Genomic DNA, 15,225 nt, shown 5'->3' on the forward strand with positions numbered 1-15,225 from the left:
TGTCCCAGTAAAGTTGATCATCCACTTGCATACATGCAGATTCCTCCTGAAGTACAGCTGAGCCCAGTGCTGTCCTGACTTGCATGTGTGTGCCTGCACTCCTCTGTGCAAGAATGCCACAGGAGTCTGCAGCAACCCTAAGAACAGCTTGGAAACTGGGGGTAGCGGGTGCTTATTCCATACATTTTCTGGTTTCCACTGTACTACATCTGAACTACTTAAATGAGAGTGTGAGAAGAAACAAAGAGCACAAAAAAGTCAAACCATGGAGTGTGTTGAAATGCACAGAAAATTATATGGTAGTCTGTGTGTCTTTGGATTTGTTTGTTTTTCAAAATATGATGACAACAACGTTCCAAGAAACTACAGTTGCCGATGTAGAGAGTGGGACCCTATGAAAGATCTTCAAGCTCTTTCACTCCCTGAAGACCTGACTGTAGTTTTTACGTATAGGCTAGCTTACGCGGTCTTCATGAAAGTGTGATAGGTAGGGAAGGACTCTGCTCCTTGCAGTCATAATTAGCTAGCTGGACTTAAATGTTCACAGGTTTCTAGTAGGCATGTAAGACAGAGCGATTGTGTGTGCATTGTTGCTTACAAAATTAGGCTAAAAAATGAAAGAAAAAACTTCTGCAGGGTTGAGCTACCCTGTTTTACCCGGCACCAGCATGCTGTGTTAATGCAAGCAAGTGGAGGAGGGGTGACATACCCAGCTTTTCTGCTCTTTGGGAGAGCAGCCATGACCTGTTCAGGTTTATACATATTTCATGAGGCCACCAGGACACTGTCAAACTGCCAAAGTCTCAGTCGGTCAGGAATAATATAGCTGCTCCCAAAATCTAGGCTGTGTGTTTGCCCTTAAGTTTCATTGCTGTTAACTGGAATTGCCTCTTTTTTTAAAAAAGAGCAAGGAAGTGTGAACTGTAATCTGTGAGCTAGGTGCTGTTAGCACCAAGCAGTTTGTTAGTGTAGAGTTAATTGTGGCAACAAGCTGCCAGAACTGACCCATTCCCTTTTTCAAGTAAACTGATGCAAAATCATATTACTGAGTCACGTGTGACTTTTTAGCCTTTATGTGGGCAGAAGCTGTCCTTTTACTGTGACACACGAAAAATTCACCAAGATAAAATCAAGACTTTTCTCTGAATGGCTGCAGTTGAAATGTCTTTATTTGTAGAAGGGCTTTGACCTTATTTTTACAGTGCCAAAGACCACCTTTTAACCACTTATTTTCCCTCAAAGCAGTACCTCTCTTTATTTTTCCAAAAACAACCCTCCTAGGATTAACCTAGGAAGCTTTTATAATAGCACAGGAAGTTTCAAGGACAAAGAACACCTTTCTTTTTAAAAATTACTTTTTTCTTCTTTCTTTTGTGGGAGTGTAAAGCCAGGGGAAAAGGAGCTCACTTGTAAATGAAGCATAATGTCTGTATTACTAGTATTTAATGCCCCTGATGTGCAAGTTAGGACTAGAAATCAGTTCCTTCTGTGGCTAATGGGTGAGAAAAATAACTCCAGGTGGTGAGTCAAATCTTAAATATTTGGTCTGACTTTCCTTCTGAAAGTACATGCAAGGAGCTTTGTGTTACTTTGCCACATACCTGTATTAGGTAAAATAAAGTTGTGTCTTTAATGCCCACATAGGAGCATTTGGAGCTGAAGACACTGTAGTTTATTTTTACTACCTTCCTTGAAAGCTCAGAGTATGTCCTTCTCTGGTTTCCTGAGGAACGCTCATCTTGGGAACCAGCCAAACACAAAATCTTTTGACAGACAGCCTGTGCGTCTTATCAGTCTCTAAGCTGTGCAATTCCCCTGTACCCATGTGGGAGGTCAAACGTGCTTCCCGGCAGTCCTGGAAAGTTCATATAGCTCCTCGCAAGCACACAGTAGGAAAGCAGAGGTGAGGGAAGGTCACCTATAGAAGGTGTGAGCAGTAATGATCAGCCATCTCACAAAATTCACCATCTGCAGTCCCAGCTTGAATGTCTGCTTTCACACATGTCATTCTGGAAACTTATGCAAAGTAAAGGACACTGCCAAGAGAGGAGCAGGTAGGGAGAAATACCCCCACAATAAGCTGGGGCTGTGTGGGATTTGCACATAAGGCATTAGATGTGCTGGTGGCTGTTTAGCTCCTGTGTAAACCTTGGGGATCAAGATCCACAAGGTTGTCCCAGAAAGCAGACAAAGGAGGGAGTGTTTTGCTGCAGTATAGTCCTGATTGGGCGAAAGGTTGTGGGAATAAGCAGGAAACAATTCAGCACAGAATCTCAAAGGCCTCACTGCTCAGAGTGAGATCTTTTATTTCACTAACCTTGAAATTAACACTAAAGTTCATATCTGTCAATATCGTAATGATCTCTAAGAAGAACGTGTTAAACATGTATGACTGTAGTATTTCACTCTCCACCCAAAGCATTTTTAATGTCACCCCGGGGAGGAAAACAGAAATAGGGTTTAGAATGTCAGGGGGGATAGGAAGGAAGAGAAAGGAATAGAGACTGAAAAAAAGAGATGGGATGGGAATGGGGATGAGGATGGGAAAGGTATGTGAATCTGTATTACTCTTCTTCCACTAAGAAGATGACACTACTTTGGTGAGCATTGTGCCTCACTTTTGGGTGAAGAAAATAAGCAGGCTGGCATGCAACTTGCTGGCATGGTCGTTGTACAAGGGCTGCTCTGAAAGTACTGCCTCCTGTTTTATTATGTTGGCCCACAGTATCAGAGGTGGGTGTTGGTGGTGTGGCAGTAGAGGTTGAACTTTCTTGCCAATATTCCATTACATTTTGTTGCCATGTGACAGATGGCAGCAGAGGGGCAGTCTGACACACTGGTATCTGACAGAAATGTGTATGAAGGAAAGGTGTGTCACTGAATTCCTCCATGCTGAAAAAATGGCACCCATTGACATTTGTGGATCATAGAATCATAGAATGGTTTGGGTTGGAAAGGACCTTTAAGATCATCTAGTTCCAATCCCCAGCTGTAGGCAGGGATGCCTCCCACTAGACCAGGTTGCTGAAGGCCCCATCCAGCCTGGTCTTGAATTATTCTAGGGAGGAGGCATCCACAACCTCACTGGGCAGCCTGTTCCAGTGTCTCCCCACCCTCACAGTAAAGAATTTCTTCATAATATCTAGTCTAAATCTACCCTCTTCCAATTTAAAGCCATTTCCCCTTGTCCTGTTACTACATGTCCTTATAAAAAGTCTCTCCCAGCTTTCCTATAGGTTCCCTTCAGGTACTGGAAGGCTGCTATAAGGTCCCCCGGCAGCCTTCTCATCTCTAGGCTGAAGAGCTTCATCTCTCTCAGCCTGTCCATGCAGGGAAGATGCTCCAGCCATCTGACCATCTTCGTGGCCTTCCTCTGGATCTGCTCCAACAACTCCATGTCCTTCTTGAGTTGGAGGCCCCAGAACTGGATGCATTACTCAGGTGGGGGTCACGAGAGCAGAGTAGAGGGGCAAAATCACCTACCTCGACCTGCTGGTCATGTTTTTCTTGATGCAGCTCAGGATACAGTTGGCCTTCTGGGCTGCAAGATCACATTGCTGGCTCATGCTGAATCTTTCATCAAACAACACTCTCAAATCCTTCTCCTCTGGGCTGCTCTCAAAGCCAATCTCGACCCAACCTTTGTCTGTGCTTGGGATGCCCCGACCCAAGTGCAGGACCTTGCACTTGGCCTTGTTTAACTTCATGAGGTTGGCATGGGCCTGCCTCTCAAGCCTGCCCAGGTCCCTCTGGATGGCATCCCTTCCCTCTAATATGTCAACTGTACCATTCAGCTTGGTGCTGTCTACAAACCTGCTGATGGTGTGCTCAATTCCACTGTCCATGTTACCTACAAAGATGTTAAATCACCAGTCCCAACACTGATCCCTGAGGAATGCCACTTGTCACGAGTCTCCATTTGGACATTGAGCCATTGACCGCAGCTCTCTGAGTACAACCATCCTGCCAATTCCTTTCCTAGCAAGTGGCCCATCCATCAAATCCATTTTTCTCCAATTTGGTGACCAGGATGTCATGCGGGACAGTATCAAATGCTTTGCACAGGTCCTGGTAGATGATCAGTTGATCTTCCTTTATCCACTGATGCTGTAACTCCATAATAAAAGGCCACCAAGTTTGTTAGGCATGATTTGCCCATGATGAAGTCATGTTGGTTACCACCAGTCACCTCATCTTTCTTTTCCACGTGCCTTAAAAGAGCCTTCAGGAGGATCTGTTCCATGATCTGATCAGACACAGAGGTGAGACTGACTGGCCAGTAATTCCCTGGATCTTCTTTTTTTCTCTTCTTGAAAACGGGAATTATGTTTTCCCTTTTCCTATCAGTGGGATCTTCACCAGTCTGCCACTTTCAAACATGGTGGATAGCAGCTGGGCAACTTAATCTGACAGTTCCCTCAGAACCCATGGATGGATCTCATTGGGTCCCATGACTTGGGCACCTTCAGTTTCTTTAGATGGTCTCAAACCTGAACTTCACTTACAGCAGGCAGATCTTCATTTTCCAAGTACATACCTTTGCTTTCTGCAGCTTGGGCAACGTGGCTAGAGCCCTTGCCAGTTAAGGCTGATGTAAAGAAGTCACTGAGAATCTCAGATTTCTCTGTATCCCTCATGACCACGTCTCCGGTTTCTTTCCAGAGATGGCCTACATCATCCCTGGCCTTCCTTTTATCACTGATATACCTGTAGAATTTCTTTTTGTTCCTCTTTATGTCTCTGGCTAGATTTAATTCTGACCAGACTTTTTTTTCCTAATCTGATCCCTTGCTGTTCACTTAACTTCTTTGTAGACTTCTCAGGTAACTCATTCCTGTTTCCACTGCCTGTAGACTTTCTTTTTATACTCAAGTAAGTCCAGGAGCTCCTTGCTGTCCACAGAGGCCTTCTGGCATTATTGCCTGCCTTCCTTTTATCTATTTATGCTTGCTGAATATTTGTGGAGAACAAACAGTGGATGTGAGCACAGTGAGTCAGCGGGTGGTGTATTTCAGCAATGGTGACACTGACTTGAAAGACAAGCCATGTTACAGATGGCCATGCACTGCTGTCACACCACAAAATAATGAGTGTCTCGATCAGCTCATCTGCACGAATTGATGAATTATGACCAGGGAACTGTGTATGGAGCTGAAGATTGGCTTCAACACAATGGAAATTATGGTAGCAACTCTGTAATCAATCTCAAAGTTTGTGCCAAGTGGATTTCACAAATGACCACACAGGAATAGAGAACATAACATATGCAAGTTTCTCAGGACCTGTTGAACTAATACAAAGATGACAGTTTGCTGCATTGCATTATTATCAGTAATAAGATAGTGGTATCACCACTACAGGCTAGAGTCCATGGCAGTCCACGTGGCAACATGTGAATTCCTCACTGAAGAGAAATTTGAAGACAAAGCCCTGATGGATAAAGTAATATGCAGTGCCTTCTGGGATAGGAAAGGAGTGTTCTTTATGGATTTTCTGGAACATGGACAAACCATTAACTCTGACCTCTGTGTCACAATGCTGACTAACCTGAATGCTCAAATTTCCAGCATCAGGCCAGAGAAGAAGACAACCTTTCTCTTGCATTAGAATAACACAAGCCCTATACCAGATTGAAGATGATGCAGGACATTCCTGATGTTGGTTGGACTCTCTTACCACACCCACCAAATCTTGATTTGGTACCTTCTGACTTCTGTGATTTTAAATCTTCTACAACTATTAGTCTCTGACCTACTTCTGGGGTTTTAAAGTTCCTCACCTATTTGATACTTTTTTCCAGTATTTTTACAAGGCTTTGAAATGTTTCTTCCAGTTTCTTCCAGAGCACTGCTATTTTCTTGCCATTCAGTATCTTTGTGTTGAGAAGTCAATGGAGCTGTGGGTGGAAGATGGAAAACTGTGAAGTGTAGTCCAGGGATTGAGTATGTGGGCTGTTCACAAGGAAGCCATGTATCACATTAGAAGAAATCTGTAAGACTTGGGGAGGCAGAAATCATTATGGTATGCAGTGAGTTCATAGAAGTGGAAGTGAATGAGTGTCATGCTCTCTATTAATGTGATACTGACAACACTAGTGACTGAAATTTTCTGCCTGCTGAAAGAACAGGTCTAACATTGGAAGCAGGATATCACACCTTCCTCTGATGGCTTTGCTCACAATTGTCCAAACAGATAGGGAAGCAGTTGTGTAGAAAATGGGGAATCTTATTCCTCTATGCCTGTGCTGAGTTTGCCATCTAAGGTAGCATTGAAGACCATTGCAAGGGATGCTTTGGTGATGTAACCCTGTGACGGAGCAGGAATGGAGGAGAGGAAATGAAGCATGCAGTGCAACTGGATGGAATTCAGAGCAATTTACTCTTTTTATTTAGCTTCAGGGGCTTTTTTTTTTGCACTCATGGGGCACCCCTTCTGTGTGCTTGTGCACTTTTTGTCGGAAGCTTACGTGCTTTCAGCTCGAGCTTGGCATCAGAGGTACCAGCACAGGTCCAGAGGTGCTGTTTCAGTGGGATGCTGGGGGTGGGAATGACAATTACAACACAGAGGGTGTTCTAAATCACTACCAGGCATATCATTTTCTGGGTTCATATGCAATATTAAAAAAATATTCTCTAGACACCATGTTCTTGAAATAAATGAGGATGCTGATGAGAGAAATATGCATCAAAACACAGCATAAGATTTCACTAAAAACAGGAAAATCACAAACGTAGCAGACAGATGCTGCTGTAATATTGCTTGGCAATTTAAAGGTGAAAAGACATGTAACTCCTTTTTGCTCTGTGTTGAATAGCACACAACAAAAATGTGGAGCCTGGATTTTGAGACTTAGAAATTCTTATAAGAACAGAGATATATAAAAGAATTAACTTAAAATATTTCTTGAATTTCTAGATTTTGAAATTTTATCACGATGCTGTGAGATTGGGAGGACAGTATAAATATTAAAACATTTCTGCTAAAGGACAGAATGCATCATGCTTTATCAATTAAAACTATCACATTTCCCATCACCCTTAAAGTAGGCATATGTGTGCATATGTGGGAAATAGGACAAAATAAAAGGTTACCTTTACATTTCTCTTTCATGACTGAAACTACATGCTTCAATATAGTCGGCAATCTCAAGGAAGGTCTAGCTGCAATGCTTCTTACAAGAGCTCTGAAATGAAACAGGCTTTTCCCCAACATAGTCAGGATATTAGAAATGCATTTTCCCGTCCCTTCTCCTGTGCTTGTTTTCTATTTCTGTAAGCTGGGCAGCGATCATACCTTCTTTTCATCTTTACTTTTTCTATTACTGATTGCATGGTTCTGAAACATGACAAACAACACTGATTGCTCAGAACCTGGGAAGATCTTGATATTAACTCTTCTCCCCCCTCACTCTATCCTTTACTCAGAGAGAGAATAGTAACACTTATTTCCTCTTTGCCCTTCGTGTCTCATGATCTTGGAGCCAGCTAAGTATTGAAGACAAAAGTCTTTCTTCCTGGCACGTTCTATTTCATAGTTGGCAGTAGCCAACAATGTTTCTTAAGCCATACTTGTAGGTAACACTGATCGGCTCTTATTCTTAGAAAAATTAAAGCTAGCTAAAAAAGATTATCAAGTAGAGAATGCTATCCAAAAATCTGATTGCTGCTTTACTAACCAGATACACATAAAGATCAGGTCATAAAGATAAGGACTAGATATTTCTTTCTCACTATTACAGTTTAAAGAAGTATGCTATTACTATCACATTTAAACATGCAAGCAAATTCTTTGAGGAATTTCAAGTTTGAAAGAGACAGTAATCTGTGATAGCTGACTCTATTCTGCATTCAGCTGGATCCAAAATCTTCTCTGAGTACCCGGGCTCTGGGATTCAGACTTAAGAACATGAATATCCCAAGTTTACCTATGGCATTAAAATTTACTTGCCCGCTTAGAATTAGAAGATTTTTTGTGTTTTATTAACTAGACAGCAATTAAATAAAAGTCAGTAGTATAAGAAGAAAATACCTTCTATTTTCCAGAAGACGAAAGAAGGCACCAGAGAATATGGCTGTAATTTATACTCAGTGATCTAGATGTTGCCACAAAAATCTTTTGAGGGATAGCTTAGTATATCCTCATTTCATCTCACCTGATAACTTCTTATTCAAGCTTCTTGGTGGTTTGTGCTTCAGACTCAAACCCATTATGTCAGAATGGTAATCTTAAGGGACAGATTGGGCCAGACTTGCATGGGAAGCATGAGCAGTTTTTTTCAAAGCTTGGGTACTCTCTTCCTCTGCTTCCTCTTTCCCGTTCTTCTGCTTCTGGCCCCATTTTTCTTTCTATTGCTTCTTTTCTGTTTGCCTCCTTACTCAGTTCCCATCTTGCATTTTTGTTCAACCCATCTTTCCTTTTTCTCTTGACTCCTATGCGTGACAAAGCTTTTTTCCTTTTTCATATCTAAAGGTCACTCGTCGTCTTGCATCTCTTCCCTGAAATTTCCAGGGAAGTTTCCAAGAACTTCAACCTGCCTATTTCCCAATGCCTTGATGAAGTGCTCTTGTAGTCAGGGCTTTGGTTAGTGAAGCAAAAGTGCAATTGCTTTGGGCAGCGTACTTCTTTTTTTCACATTGCATTAGTTCTATTGTTAATATAGTACATTCTGCAAAGGCAGCAGGGCTCAGTGCTGACCATGCAAGAGCCTTGAATGGTCTGAAATTTTTTCAAATTGAAAAGATCGCAGGAGCACCCAGTGCTTTTTCTCAATGTTTTTAATCACTTCTAATGTCACCTGTCACTACAAAATACCTGATACAGACTAATAAAGATGATGAATTATCCTTTCCCCTGACAGTATCCTCCTAAGACACAGAGCTCTGTGTGGTTTTAACAGGAATATGCTGTATGTAGGGCTGTGGGTTTTTTTACCTTAGTCGGATAAATGCAGCAGTGACATGTGAAAAATCCTAATGGATGAATGAACAGTGATTATTCTTCAGATTGTACTGCTCTCTGCTGGGTCGGGTGGGGAAAAACATTCACTACAAATGAATAGCAAAGATCTTAGCTGACAGCTGTCTTGCCTGCCTTACCTCCTCTGGGCTCACAGTAATTAGTGGTGGAAAAAGTGATTTGTTTAATCTAGCACCGCACAGAGACATTACTTGAAGGACGGTACCTACTGTATTGGGCTCCATCTCTAACCCCGCTTGGAAAGGAAGATGCCTTGCATGCTTACAAGAAGTAAATCTGCTGTTTGTGAATTTACTGGAGTACAGATTGAGTCTTCTGCATTCGTCTCATTTCTTACCACTGAAGTTACCATCTTTCAGCCTAGAGGTCGGGGATACCTGCATTAAACTTGAATACTTGCCTTGAAGATTTGTGGAAGAAATCATTGAATTGCCTGTTCTATAAAAAACCTGTCTTCACTGAACAGACATACAGTGCAGTGTGAATGCACTGTGTTTCTTTGCTATTATTATATGAGGCAAAAATGAGGAAAATCAGGATCCATTTATGTGAGGATTTGTTAAGCTCATCTTTCATATTCCCAACGATATATAAAATAAAACTGACATCTTCCTAGCTATCCCAAGTGTTTTCACTGGAGCTTCAAAGTGCCTGTGAAGCATATTGACTGGATACTGACTCTCTTTTGGCTGCAGTGTAACAATAGATCAGTGGCTCTGGATGTTAGTACTTGAGTTTTTCTAGACAACTCAAACAGGAGACTTAGTCAAAGCAGTGCACTGTGCAAAGACAGTTCTCCTGCTGCTACCTCATGCAAAACCAGCTTGTTGGAGCACACAGTGCGGTGAGGGAGGCAGAGCCGAGACTTCACTGATAAGCAATTTGTGATTCAGGAGTTAATAAGCTCCTGGTTTATGTATGTTCTTAGAAAAGGGTATCCATTCTTTTGTATTTGGAGCCTGTACCCAAACAGTACAAACACAAGTACATTCACTATCAAGCAGATGAATTAATCACAAACTTTCCTCTTCATTAGCTTGTTCATTTTGTAATGCAGACTTTTTACAGCAGGCAGATGAGAATTTTATGCTGTGCTGCTTGCATTTTATGTGATTAATTGTGCTGCAAAATGAACATAAAGTGAGTGTTATACTAAATGACTGTACTGAGGGAGAAGGTGTAAGAAGCGAAGGCCTGAAAATTTGTCAGACAATGCGGGCAGGACATATCACGAGAAATAGTAAAGCTCCTACAAAACCTGACTGTTTGTGAAAATAGTGGTTAGTCCTCTGTCTTGGATCTTCCCTGTGGTGCTTGTTTCAATAGTCAACAATATGGTTTGCTTGGTTATCTGCTTGCATAAATTAGTCTTTCTTGGTTTCCATATCTGCATATATATTAATGTATGTAAATCTTCCAAATTTGCAGATCTTTTGCTGGTATAAAGAGACATGAACTGAAAGTATCCCTGGAGCCCAATGTGAACTATTTCTTCTACTTGAGGGCTGTCAATCCATTTGGGACAAGTGAACAGAGTGAAGCTGCTCTCATCTCAACAAAAGGTAGATCACCATTTTCTGATGTCGGAAAAAAAAAAGAGATAGGTGTGCAAAGCAGTAATTTTCTTATCATCTTTCTCCAGAAGTTGTATCTGAATTTTCAGTGATAGGAAAAAAGAGAAAGGTATTGAGATAAAAGAGACCAAATTTTATCTGCTTAAAATTAACACAAACTGAGACAAATTTATTTGAAATTGTTAGGTTTATGTCAATGAAAAACTGTTGTGACATCAGAGGCAAAACTATTAAATTCTGTCAGAGATATGACATATGAAATCATACATGATTCTTTCAAACCAGCCTCAGAATTCAAATTTGCTATTTTGAAAAAGCAGTTGATTGAAAATTATTCAACTAACTAACACCAAAGAGTGTTTTACACCTAGCTAATTTTCTGAATAGTATAGCCTATTATGATCCTTGTGCCTGGTTTCCAGAGATTGCTGTAGCAAACAAACACAGATCAGAAGAGTTTTTGCATTTTGTCCAGTTTTCTGTTCTGAATTGTACCAGGAACTCGATTTCACATACTGAGCGACACAGCTCATCCCGCTTTACAAATCTCCCCTGATGAAACTGTGATCTGCCTTCCAGAGAAAGCTACATTCACTGGGTGAGTAGAAGCATGCGAGCACAGCCAGCCTATGGCGTTCAGGATGGGCCTCACTCTTTCTTTTCTCTGTAGGCAGCTTTAACACATCACTAACTAATTTTGTAGAACTGAATTGTTTCAGTCCAACAGTCGTGGACATTGTGTGACAGACTTCCTTTCAAACACTGCAGTGGTTGCAGCATTGATGTAGGTGCCAGGCAGTGTTTGATGTTGAGGAATTTCCATAGAAAGTCAATGACAGAGGAATTGCTTACTGGGAAAACTGAATTTACATCAGTCAATGGTTACTGCTTAATGTTTCAGAGCTCTATAGTCTCAAAAGAATCTGTTGCTGCACTGAGAAGACCAAATGTGTGAGTTTGTTTTTAAATATATTGTGGCTAGAAGTAATCTGTCCTTAAACTTCATTCTTCTGCTGAGGGCATTACTAGTAATATTTTGCAAAGCATCCTTGGCTTTCGTCAATTAGGAAGTGCCCCTGGTGGGTATTAGAATGATTGTACCAGGCTTGTTCCATCTATTGCAAACATGACTTTTTTTTTTTTTACTTGCTGATATCAGTCTCATCACAAGCATAGAGCCTCCTGTATGATGTGTCATACTTATACAGCTTCCTGTAAAGTAATGGAGTATAACAAATCTTAACACCTTTTTTTAAATGTTACAACTTGCACACATAGTGTTTGTCACTGTGTCTACTTAAAATAGCCATGCTTTCTGGCGTGAGCAAGCCTACTAAATTTGAGGTCTTTTTTTTGCCTCCAAAGTCACCCTTCCACCTTTTGCTAGCTTGTGAGTTTTCTGTACTCAAGATGGTCCACTTTAGTGCAAAAATAGTGACTCACAGTAACAACATCCAAGTCTTATATAGAACCCCGCAGTCAGAAGAGTCATCCATTAATTTTTGATTATGCTGCATGATGTGGCTGCAACAAATATCACAGTATGGTTGACCTACCACCATATTCACTTTACTCTCTACCTCTTCCACAAATAGGTTTCCGTCAGTCCTGGGTGAACCACTGCCAGCTCGAGGATGTCATTATTGGGAAACTGTTGTCACTGCCTGCAGAAGCTACAGGATTGGGATTTGCTATGAAACTACACCACAGAGCAGTGTTGTGGGACTGAGTGATACTTCCTGGTGCATGCACTGCTGTCCTACGCAAACAAGGTAAAGCTGAGTCTAGCTAATTGAGAAGTTACTTGTGTGTCATGTAAGTAAAGCTGGACAACTTTAACAGTTTCAAGAGCAGAAAGGACCTATCTGTTTCCTGTCTGCAAGCAAAGGGCAACTGCAAAGATGCTTTAAACCTCCACCTCTTAATTAAAAATTTTGTAATGCACATTCAAAAACTTCCAACCAACTTACCTCTCTCTTTTGGTTCATGAAGGCCCATTTCTTAAACCTCTTGAGGTCCCTCTGGATGGCATCCCCTCCTCCTATTGCTTCAGCTACACCATGCAGCTTGGCATCATCAGCTAACTTGCTAAGGGTGTACTCAATCCCACACTGTCTTATGTTATTTGATAAAGATGTTGAGCATCAGTTCCTGGACAGAGCCCTTGAAAACTGCACGTTTGACCACCTCCACTTGAACATCAAGCTGTTGGCCACAACCCTCTGGCTGCAACCATTCAACCAATTTCTACCCACTGAATAGTCTGCCCTTCAAACTTGTATCTCTCCAGTTTAGAGATAAGGAAGTGGCATGAGCCTATGTCGGAGGTCTTGTACGAGTCCACATAGATCACATCCATTTCCCTTTCTTTGACCACCAGTACTCACAGAAAGTATACCATAGAAGGCCACCAAACTGGTCAGGCATGCTCTGCCCTTGGTGGAGCCCTGGCTGTCTTGAATCACCTCCCTGTCTTGCATGTGCCTTAACATAGCTTCCAGGAGGGCCTTTTCCATGATCTTCCCAGGCACAGACAGTTCATATCCTGAACTGTTTCACAAAATCCCACCATGTCCATAAATGCAGTCTTTATTGAATCTGCTTCTAGCTCCAGAGAATTCAAGCCTCTGTAGGGAGTGCCTTCTCCTGCCTTGTCCTTCACAGCAACAGGGATCCACCTACTACTGTGGCAGATCTACCAGCTCATGTTCACTGGGCCTGCATTAGGCTACTTGGAGTTCTGTGAATAATAAACTTCTTCATGGTATAAAGGTGCTCTTGATGTAAACAAGTGTATTATTGTAGAGCAAAATTATGCAGATGCATGAACATGACCAGCTAAACAAGCCATCTGAGAAGCAAAGGGTTTTGCTAAAGCACTGCTCATGTTTAAATCCCCACAAATATGTGTAAGATGAAAAATATAGATGATTACAATTTTGGCAAGTCTGCTTTTGACATGAGAATTCAAAGATACTGAACAAAAGGACTCCTTGGTGTGCTTAGCAGGGCATTGAAGCAATGCCACTTTTCACTTAAGTAGGTGGGCTATGTGCCGAGCAAAATTCTGTTGCCACATGATGTGCTGCTGTTTATGGCAAACTGTTAATAGGTGGGAATTAAGCAGTAAGTTATTTCTGGTAAATCACAATGAGGAGGCTCGCTGTATTCTGATTTTCATTTTCCTGCAGCTTTCTTTACAGATTTTTTCACACGGATGTGATGAGTGATGTGCACGTGACAGAACAACTGGCCAGGATTGGCATCCTATTGGATTACAATAGTGGTAGACTGTTATTCTTCAATGCAGAGAGAGGTCTGGTGCTGTTCACCATCAGGCATAAATTTACTGATGCTGTTTATCCAGCCTTTGCCCTGGAGAAGGCTGGAATGCTTACCCTGCACACCGGAATGGAGCTGCCAGAGTTTGTGAAGTACAGCTAATCTGCTTCACACTCTTGGGAAAGCTAACAATTCCAGTGTTAGGGGCAGGGAGGGGTGTCAGAGGGAGATGTCAATTTTCAGTGATGAATGCTATGCACACAGCTCTCCCCCGCATCATCAGTAATTGCAGGTAGTGCTCAGACACGTAATCACCCTGAGCCTGCAGAGAAAACAGCACCTTCAGGTGGAACATGCACCTAGTGATATACACAGCAGAATTTTTGAGGGGAATAAAAAGGTTTGTTAGATATGAACATTAAGGAGAGGGGGAAAATGTACTTTCCCTTTGAAAATAACAATAGTTTTCTGTCTCTTTAAATTTGATGATGAGTCTGTGTATGAAATAAAAGCATCTCTCACTGCAGTGCGTGACTTCTTTTGTCAGAAAAATCTGTCATTTCATCATTTAACAGAATAGCCAGAGACCAAATCCAAGATGTATTTGAAAAATACACAAACATTCCAACAAGTGCAATATTATGCAGGTCAATATATCATGTTATTGTTTGCCGTATCCTTTATTTAAATGTACAAGAAAACTTAGAAACTGAGAAATCTGTCTGTGCAAAATGAGTACCAGATTAGACTTATATCAGCTATGTAAAGTTTGAGTATGTAACACCTGCCCACCCTTCTCATACCAGGCTAACAGACAGTCACCTGACTGTGTGTCAGCGAATATCTGAACTTGTAAATATGTACTCGTGAGAAACATGTTCCTCAGGTGTATGAGGAAAACTTGACAGTAGCACCAAAATCCTACTCATATGGTTTCCACCCTTCACCTTAGAGAACAATCAAATTGAAAGTGACCTTCTGGACCACCTCTTTTCCATCACTGCTTTTTACCTTTGCACTCATAGATTTGATGCTCCTAATTTCAGGTTTGTGGATATTTTTGTGGGTCTCCCTGCTCTGACGAGTTATCTAGGCTAGCACCAGGACATGTTAGCGTGATGCAGTTTTTCAGGGCTGATGAACTGAGCAGGTTGAGCCTGGTTGGTACTAATGGAGGAATAGAATGCCGATTTCACCCCCTGGCTTGTTGAAATCATGTTTCAGAGACCTACACAAATCAGTGTCACTGCTTCCTTCCTGCCTGCCTCGAGGGTGGAACACACAACTGCCGGTGATGCTAAACTCCAGTGAAAGCTGGGCACATATTAATCCTAAGGAAAGTGGGAGATGTTTTTCATGCTGTGTGTGCTCTGACAATTTCTGCCACTGGGGA

At 41.7% G+C, this 15,225-nt stretch overlaps 2 protein-coding genes across 2 annotated transcripts in view; one reads left to right on the top strand and one right to left on the bottom strand.

The window, feature by feature from the left end:
* CMYA5 (cardiomyopathy associated 5) overlaps positions 1 to 14,350 on the top strand; it is a 49,313-nt gene extending 34,963 nt beyond the window's left edge. Inside the window, exons 10-13 of the mRNA XM_065739758.1 lie at positions 10,405 to 10,538; positions 11,049 to 11,148; positions 12,146 to 12,322; positions 13,742 to 14,350. Coding sequence (XP_065595830.1) covers positions 10,405 to 10,538; positions 11,049 to 11,148; positions 12,146 to 12,322; positions 13,742 to 13,994 — 664 coding nt within the window. The 3' untranslated portion in view covers positions 13,995 to 14,350. The remainder of the gene's footprint in view (positions 1 to 10,404; positions 10,539 to 11,048; positions 11,149 to 12,145; positions 12,323 to 13,741) is intronic.
* The window catches only part of SERINC5 (serine incorporator 5), a 510,096-nt gene that overhangs the window by 343,367 nt on the left and 151,504 nt on the right, over positions 1 to 15,225 (bottom strand). The window lies entirely within an intron of this gene.

Source organism: Cyrtonyx montezumae, unplaced genomic scaffold, assembly GCF_038088225.1.
Source record: "Cyrtonyx montezumae isolate F1298 unplaced genomic scaffold, pur_monq_1.0 scaffold_25, whole genome shotgun sequence".
Lineage (NCBI taxonomy): Eukaryota > Metazoa > Chordata > Aves > Galliformes > Odontophoridae > Cyrtonyx > Cyrtonyx montezumae.